The 8,591-nt window shown below is 55.3% G+C and overlaps 1 protein-coding gene across 1 annotated transcript; it reads left to right on the forward strand.

Annotated features, from left to right (window-relative positions):
* The first annotated feature begins 976 nt into the window (after positions 1 to 976).
* Positions 977 to 4,722, forward strand: ZFP36L1 (ZFP36 ring finger protein like 1). The gene is made up of 2 exons (XM_072864863.1): positions 977 to 1,303; positions 2,196 to 4,722. Exons 1-2 carry the CDS (start codon positions 1,247 to 1,249, stop codon positions 3,144 to 3,146), a joined length of 1,008 nt encoding a protein of 335 aa, XP_072720964.1. The 5' UTR covers positions 977 to 1,246; the 3' UTR covers positions 3,147 to 4,722.
* The last annotated feature ends 3,869 nt before the right edge of the window (positions 4,723 to 8,591 follow it).

Here is an 8,591-nt window from a genome sequence, read left to right on the forward strand (position 1 = left end):
GCTTTTTTTTTTTTAACACAGAAACTGCCGCCGTCCTCCCCCCTCCTCCCCGCCATATCGATATCAGTATGAATCATACTTTGCCTACTAAAATCTGGAACAGATTATTTGCTCGGAGACGTGGTTGGTTGGGTTTTTTTTTTCAGTTTTACAATTTCGAGTTCTGGGCACTGGAAGAGGACTATACAGGGAGAAAAGGCAGAATTTATCAAACACCCTTTTAAAGGGCAAACCCATGCTTTAACAATTTAAATTAATGTGGATGTGAGCTATTTCCCCTCGCAGAGCCTGCCAGGTTTCAATAAAAATTGGAAAAAAGGAGCAAGGCTGGGGGCGGGGGGCGACGTGAATCAACACAGAGACAGTCAGCCTGCAAAAACGCGAGAGCGAGCGGCCGCGCCGAGATGGACCCAGCCAATTTAAATCCGAGTGGACGGACCCAGCTGGCCGCAGCCGGAGAGGAGTCCTGCGAGTTGTGAAACCCGGCGCAGGGCTCGGCTGCCGCCCGGCCGCCCCTGCCTGCAGGGCTCACAGGCGCCGGGGCTTTCATTGCACCGGGGCTGCAGCGGCGCGGCGGAACGGCGCACCGGGGAGCTGCGGGGCGGGCCCGGGCCCTGCTCCCGCTCCCGCTCGCGCTCCCGCTGCCGCTCCGGCCCGGCCCCGCACGCGGCCCCCGCCGCGCGCAGGCAGGGGTGAGCGCGCCCGCCCCGCGCCGGGCCCCGCGCTACACGCGCGCACACGCGCTCGCAGAGGCGCGCACACAGGCGCGCAGAGGCGCGCGGCAGCCCGCACAACTGCCTCCTCCGCAGCGGGGGAGGGCAGCCAGCCCCCGGCCGCCTTTTTTTCCCCCCCTTTCTTTCTTTTTTTTTTTTCCTTTCTTCCCCCGCCCTTCCCTCCCCCCCTTCTTCCTCCCGAAAGTTTTTCTGGGCCTGCCCGCCCGGGTGATTCAGTCGCGGTGTCAATCACCCTGCCCTCCTCCTCCTCCTCCCCTTCCTCCCGCCGCCGGCTCCTCCTCCCGGGGTAAGTCCGAAACTTTATAAGTTGAGCCTTCCCCGAGCCCGCTGGAAGCGGCGAGCGGGCGCGGCGGCCGGGCTGGTGGCGGCATCAGCAGCGGCGGTATCAGCAGCGGCGGTAGCGGCGGGGGGCGGCTGCGAGCCGGGGCGCTGGAGGCTGTGCCTGACCCACGCCGTGACTCCTCGTGTCTGTGTGCCGCTGCCCCACCCGCTTCCCCCCTCGCTCGCCGAAGATGTCCACAGCCCTGGTGTCGCCCACCATCTTCGACCTGAGCGAAGTTTTATGCAAGGTAAGGGGGCTGCTCCTCCGGCCTCGCGGCTCTTCCGCTCCTGGGGCTTCGTGTTTGGGTTTTTCGGCTCCTCGTTTTCTGGTCGGGAGCGAGTCTGGCGCCGGGGCCGGAGGGCGCAGGGCGGGGGCCGAGCGCGGCCGCCCCGTCCCGGGGCGCGGGGTCTCCGCCACCGCCGCCCGCGCTTCCCGCCTCGGCCGCTCCGGAGGAGGGGAGGACGCGGGGCACCACCCCGCGCTCTCGGCGGGCTGAGCCGCGGCGCCGGGCGGGGGGGGGCCGGACCCTTCCCCTGCCCCCGGGGCCGCCGCGCTGCAACACGCCCGGGCGCGGCGCGGCGGGCGGCGGCGCTGCTGCCGCCGCGGGGCCGGGCGGGCGGGCGGGCTGCCTCCCCGCGGGGCTCGGCCGCCCCTCGCCCAGCTTCGCGGAGGGGGAAGCGGGGCGGCGGGGCCTGGGCGGGAGCCGCCGCCGCGCTGCGGGGGGAGCGGTGGGGCGGGCGCCAGCGCTGCGCGCTGCCCTTCCCGCTCGCCGCTGTCCCCCGGGGGGCTTTCCCAGAAAAGGGCTCCGGCCTCGGAGTTTTTTCGGATGTAGCCAGCGGCTCCCCCGCGTCTGGCGCTTGGCTCGCTTCGTTACTTCCCTCCGCGACGGCTGCGCGGGGGGACGGGGAGGGGCGGCCCGGGGTGCTCGGGTGGAGCGGCGAAAGGGGCTGAAGCCGCGGTTGCTGCGGAGGGGGGCCCGTCGGGGCAGGGCGGCCGCCGCTCCCCGGGCCGCCCTGCTCGCAGGCGGTAGGCGGCGGGGCGCCGCGCTGTGCCGTGCCGTGCCGCGGGAGGCCCCCGGGGCTGCGTGGGGACGCCGGAGGAGGCGGTGGCAGTGACCGGCCCTTGCTTTCTCCCCGCAGAGCAACAAGATGTTGAATTACAGCCCCTCGGGTGTCGGCGGGTGCCTGCTGGACAGGAAGGCGGTGGGCACCCCGGCCGGCGGGGGTTTCCCTAGGAGGCACTCTGTCACCCTGCCCAACTCCAAGTTTCACCAGAACCAGCTCCTCAGCAGCCTGAAAGGGGAGCCGGCTCCCATGCTGGGCCCCCGGGAAAGCCGCTTCCGGGACCGCTCCTTCTCCGAGGGCGGCGAGCGCCTGCTGCAGCAGAAGCAGCCCGGGGGACAGGTCAACTCCAGCCGCTACAAGACGGAGCTGTGCCGCCCCTTCGAGGAGAACGGCGCCTGCAAGTACGGCGACAAGTGCCAGTTCGCTCACGGCATCCACGAGCTGCGGAGCCTCACCCGCCACCCCAAGTACAAGACCGAGCTCTGCCGCACTTTCCACACCATCGGCTTCTGCCCCTACGGGCCGCGCTGCCACTTCATCCACAACGCGGAGGAGCGCCGTGCCGTGGCGGGGAGCCGGGAGCCCGCCGTCACCGACAGACCCCGCCTGCAGCACAGCTTCAGCTTTGCCGGCTTCCCCAGCACTGCTGCCAGCGGGCTGCTGGACAGCCCCACTTCCATCACCCCGCCGCCCATGCTGAGCGCGGACGACCTGCTGGGCTCCCCCACCTTGCCTGACTGCGCCAGCAACCCCTTCACCTTCTCCAGCCAGGAGCTGGTCAGTCTCTTTGCCCCCAGCATGGGGGTGCAGGTGCCCAGCGGGAGCTCCACCACCACCTTCTTGTTCAGGCCCATGTCCGAGTCCCCCAACATGTTTGACTCGCCGCCCAGTCCTCAGGACTCCCTCTCTGACCAGGAGGGCTATCTGAGCAGCTCCAGCAGCAGCCACAGCGGCTCAGATTCCCCTATCCTGGACACCTCAAGACGTCTTCCCATCTTCAGCAGACTCTCCATCTCCGACGACTAATCTGGGGTTTCCTCTTGCTCCCCCCCACCTCTATTACAATGTTAAGCTGAACTCCCCCCCACCCTGTCCCCAGTAGTCCGAGCTGGATGTTAACATGTCCACCTGCCTGCCGTAGACCCACTGGCTTAAACCTTAAGTGCCAAATTACGATGAAAAGCAATAACGTTTACAAAATTAGTGCCTTTAAACACTTTCACTGTGACTGTATTACCTCTCCAGCTGCAGAGGGCACCAGCAGCTCTTGTGCACTTCCAGATGTGCAGGAAATGTCCGGATCCAGCTCCCTCCACTGGCCATGTACTGCATCGCCCTCTCCCAGCCCCTTCCCGGCTGGCCAGTTTCCGCTAGGCTGCAGGCATGTGGGCAAGCGTTAACATCCAGTCCTCTTTCTCCCCTCCCCTTAAAGACTAATCTTGCCTGGATCTGCTCAGGTCTGCGGGAAGAAAAGCTGAGAACGGACAAAGATTGTAACATGAGTGGGACTTCGACTGGGAGGAAGAAAACAAAACAAAAACCAGATGGACTATGAGAGACTTGATTTTGGTGCTAAAAGTTCCCCGTGTATTCATGTGACATCTTAAAACAAATAAAGAAATAGAGGGGGTGGGGCTGACAGAAGTCATTCCACACACACACAAGTTCGTGTAAACAAAGTTCCAGTAGACATAGCTTTAATGGTTTTGCTCTAGAGTACTTTAGACCTATCTTAGAGCACTCACGCCAAGCTTTTTATTATTTTTTTTCCGGGTTTTTAATTTTGTATAACTTTTCAGAAATTGGAGGGCAAATTTTGCTTGTCACTGCACAACAATATAAAAAAAGCTTATTTAACTTATCAAAACGTATTTATTGCCGAAACCTATGCTTTTTTGTTAATTTTGTTCATATTTATCGGGATGATGAATCCATAGAATATATTCTTTTATGTTTAAATTATGATCTTCCATATTAATCTTAAGATTGTGAAGTGTCTTTTTTCCTTTTTTCCCCACAGTTTAATATATTATACTACAATGACATTTTTTGTAACTTTACACTTTTTTGGTTATTTTATTTTAAAAAATGAAAAATTAATTTAAAAAAATGCAAAAACTGTGTTTGGATTATTTATTTTAGAATTCCCCCCCCTTTTTTTTTTTGTGTTGGACTGCAAATTGAGTTAATGTGCTTCTTTGCCTTTCCTCCTCTTCTCCTCTTCCCCTCCCCTGGGTCTTGCCTACCTGGGCTTTAGAATGTACATACCTGAGCTCTGTTGCAAGACAGCGTGGAAGGAAGACTTTTTTCTTCCTCTTTTTTGTATAGATTCTTCAAGGAGAAAAGCCTTGGGCTCAAAGTGCCTATCTGAAGACATTCCAAATACAGTTTGTCTTTGCGTTTCTGTATTCCAAGTTTGGAGTTTTCCTTGCCAAGGTGAATGGGACTGGCACAAAGAGAATAATGAATGTAATTTTTTTTTTTCCCGTTACTGTTCACTACATTGCTTTTTCTTCCTCTTTGTGTGAGTTTATTTAAAAGAGAATCTTTTGTAACGACTGTTTGCAGTTTGAATCAATAAACCCCACGTTTTTTCAAGAAACTGACAGTGGAGCTGGTTTTACTTGCAAAAATCGAGGGGCTAGTTTTAGACAACCACTCAAATGCAGATACTTCCCTCCTCTTGACCCTTGAGGTGCTCACCGTGTGCTCAGGCATCCCTCCATCATTCCTCACTGATTCCATGGGTCAGCCCTGCAAGCGCATGGGTGCACAGATAAATGGCAGCAGGTACCTGATGTGACCTACCCTGGTGGCCTCTCACCCTCTCAGTCTCTTACAGAGTTCTCCCATCTTGAGTCGCTTGGTCTGTTCCTGCAAACTTCTTTCTTATCAGTGTAGCTTAAACCTTGGATTGGCTTTTGTTCCCTATGTGCCCTGTGTTCCTGCACAGCTTCTTCGCCCTCAAGGAGGGCCTATGTGTGTTTTGAGTGAGGCTAAAGTGGGCTGTTAAAGTGGTACAGATTTCCCAAATCTCAGGCCTGGCTTGTTAGTGGTACTGGTCTGCTTTGGCAGAGCAGCTGTTTGGTGTTTTGCATGGGAGAGGAACATGGATCCCCAGCAAAGTCTTGGTGTACATGCAGATTGCCCTGCTGTTGCATTCAAGCCCTCATACCCCTTGAAGTACCAGTCAGCAATCCCAGAAACTTCTGAAGTCAGGGGTTTTGTTTAGGGACACTTCTTTGCTAGTGCTGCTCATGGTGTAAGTCTTGTGTTTTCACCTTTGAGCTCTCTGGAGTAAGCTTGGCGCTCTTCATCTGAAACTGTTCCAGCTCTCTTCCAAATTGGGGGTGGAATATTGCTGCTGAACCACTGATCTTTCAGCTGTCTTGACATGCCTTAGTGTTCAGGAGAGACGTTTCCTAATTCATGTTGAAAAAGTTCCTGCCAAACAAAAGCTGCAGGATACCTCAAGGCTTACACCGACATACCTTCCCTGCTGATGGCTTTGTGCAACACGCTTTCTTGTGTGGTCTGGCAATAAAGGTGAGGTAGAGGAAAGATGGTGGAAGAGGAGCATGGCTGGTAGAAGCTGGTTCCCATGAACAGTACAAAAGCTGTATGGGGAGTTTGCTCGGCAGATGCTGACGTAACTAGCACGCGGTGCGGTCTGTGTGCTGATCCCTGAGAGAAGAGCCTCGGGCGCAGCCCTGGTACTGCTCAACAGCCTTCAGATACCTTCTGCTGACTGCAGCCTTGCCCCTGGGCACAAAGGCGATGGGGCCCACATGAGAGAGAGGCTTCTGCCTGGAAGACCAGTGCCCAGCTGCAGCAAGCACCCAGGCCTGCCTCCTTCCTCGCTGCTGGAAGTCAAGCCGTTGGCCCCTGAAGAGTGAGGCACATCTGATCTGGAGAGGATCCCAAGCCTATCGCAGGGCGTGCATGTGGAGCTTGAAACTGCTCACTTCCTCTCTGGACTTTCTGTGCAGCTCTTCAAACAAATAGTCTTTGCCCAGTTAATAATTGATGAAGAAAATAGCTGTATTAGTTGCACGGTGCTATTGGTATGGCAAACAACTGGGAAGCTGTGCTAAAAGTAGGTCTTCGCTCCCAGAAGTTGTGTACTTCCCTTGTCCTTCTACTGCACTGGTTCTGGGAAGTCAGCACTGTTTTTCTCCTGTGAGTTTATTAATGATAAATGCTCTATCACTCAGTGGTTTGGTTTTTGAAACTAACCTTTAGCTAGGTCATGCAGGGGATAGAGAAGAGCAGAACAGGCCGCAGCAGAAGTTTACTTTCTGTAATAGTTTGTAAGAGAGAGAGAGAGAGCACGCAAGAGCCTCCAGCAATGCAGGGATTTGCCTGATCCGCTACCGTTAGCATTCATTGCAGCTTGGGCATATGGCAGCAACTAGTCTGGAGGGACTCCTCCTTCCTTGGATTTACCATGGATGAGTTGTCCATGCTGTTTCTCGTTAGGGTTAGCATCTGTGTCCCCTAGCAGGTCGCCATGGTTGGTAATAGCCTAGCCAAAGCTCAGAAAGGTAAATAGCCTTTCCTGGCATGATGGTTTTGAGATACACATTGCTCTGACTTGAGGGCTCCTCCATGCTCTGGTTCATTGATTTAGTGCACGGGACTCTCAGAGTGGCCAGGAAAGGGCTGGCCTGTGCACCGTGCCATTACTCCTGACATGCCTGGTGTGCCAGGGCAGAGAGAAGCACTCACAAGGACAAGATACCTGTTGTCCCATGTAAGATGGCATGGCAGAGCGTGCCTTGGTCCACTTCACAGGTTGCACTTACAGCTCTTACTGTGGGGCAGGGGGCGCCTATGGTGGCTCTTGCTGTTCCTCACGTACTTTTTGTTATAGTCATGGATGCTTGCTGTGGGCTCCTTGTAAGAAAACTGGGTCCATGCCTCTGGGCTGCAGGCATTAGCTGTCACTTATTTTTTGGCTTCGAAGTCCGGCGACTCTAGTGCTATCCACCTTCAACATGTCTAGCTGTCTTTGGAAATTACAGCCAGCGTGTATGGCTGGCTGTGCCAGTTGCCTCTTGGTAAGGAGTAACGTGATGACTTTGATCTGCAGAGCTCCAGGTGGCTCCAATCCCACTCCAGTAGCTGCCTCCCTCCTTCCTAATTCGTACCACAGCTGTACGTGTCCCAGCACCTGTACTGGCTACTCCCTTGCTATGGGCTAGATGCGGCTTTTGTACCAAAACATTTTCAGTTCTGCAATCTGGGGCTGTAGAAACAGAGGCCGCCTCATTTCCCAAACTTCTCTGTAGGTGAGGGCTGCAAAGGGTTTATTTGTTATTGTCTTTGTTGTTGTTGTTTTTAAAGGCAGTTGGGAACTTTACTATCTAGTTTTGGCCAATCTTTGTTTAGCGTCACTTGTTACATAGGCATGGTGTGCCAGATTGCAGGTAACAAAAATACCATTTGAAAAGAACCCTGAAATGCTCCAAGTTCCTGGTCCTGACAGAATTTGCCTCAGCAGCATAGTCATTAAATTGGGAGGCAGAGAGGGAAAGAACTTGGAGAAGTGGACCACAGTAGAAATATGCCTGGAGGACTGTTACAAGCTGGCTCAAATTTTCAGTCTGTACAGTTCCTGTGCAGGGAGGGCAATGGTCTGAGAATGGGCCTTGGAACTGCTGTTGCAAATCACATAGGGAAGACCGGGCTCTGCCAGGCCTTGCACAGCAGAGGGGAGGTGGCAGGAAATGATGGGTCAGTTAGAGATGGGGAGCAAGGCAAGAGCTAGCGATCAAGTCCACACAGCATGGGGATAGCAAGGGTGAGAGAGAAGCCATGCTGTCTCGGGTCTGAAGACTTCTTAACTAATGGTGTTTGGATGCATGGAGGCTATTGAACTGGGTCTCTCCTGCGGGGCTCAGGAGCAGCGGCATTGAGGTGAAGGTCTGGATAATGTAGCCTGCTGGATACTATCTGGTGACTATGCCCAAGGATATGAATGAGTATTAAGATGCAGTAATATATGCAAAAACCACAGCATGCCCTTTACACTTGCTAATTGCTGCAATTTGTGTGGCCCGCGTTGGGGAAAGCTAGCATGTGCTTGAGTCTGGAGAAAGAGGCTTTGGGAGAAGGCGCAGCCATCACTGTGTGAGCAAAGAGGCTCCTGGCTTCAGTGCTGGAGGTGTTGTGGGGGCTGGAGGCTGCAGACATGTCCAGAGGCGGCACTGACACAAAAGCACAGCCCCAATACCTGCCTGGGAGGGAGCGAGGGGCTTGTGCTTGAGGGAGGCTCCTCATGCCCTACGTAACAACAGGCAAACATCAAGACGTGTGGTCCTGTACCTTGCAGTGGCGCCGGGGAGGCAGTTCTGCTGTGGGGAGGTGGTGTGATGAGTGACCAGGTGCTCTGGTGACAGGCAGAAGCGTGGTGAGAGAAGTGGAAACAGGCAAAAAAAATTAAGAGTGAAGAATGGTGCCTTCCTTACC

This window comes from Ciconia boyciana, chromosome 6, assembly GCF_034638445.1.
Source record: "Ciconia boyciana chromosome 6, ASM3463844v1, whole genome shotgun sequence".
Lineage (NCBI taxonomy): Eukaryota > Metazoa > Chordata > Aves > Ciconiiformes > Ciconiidae > Ciconia > Ciconia boyciana.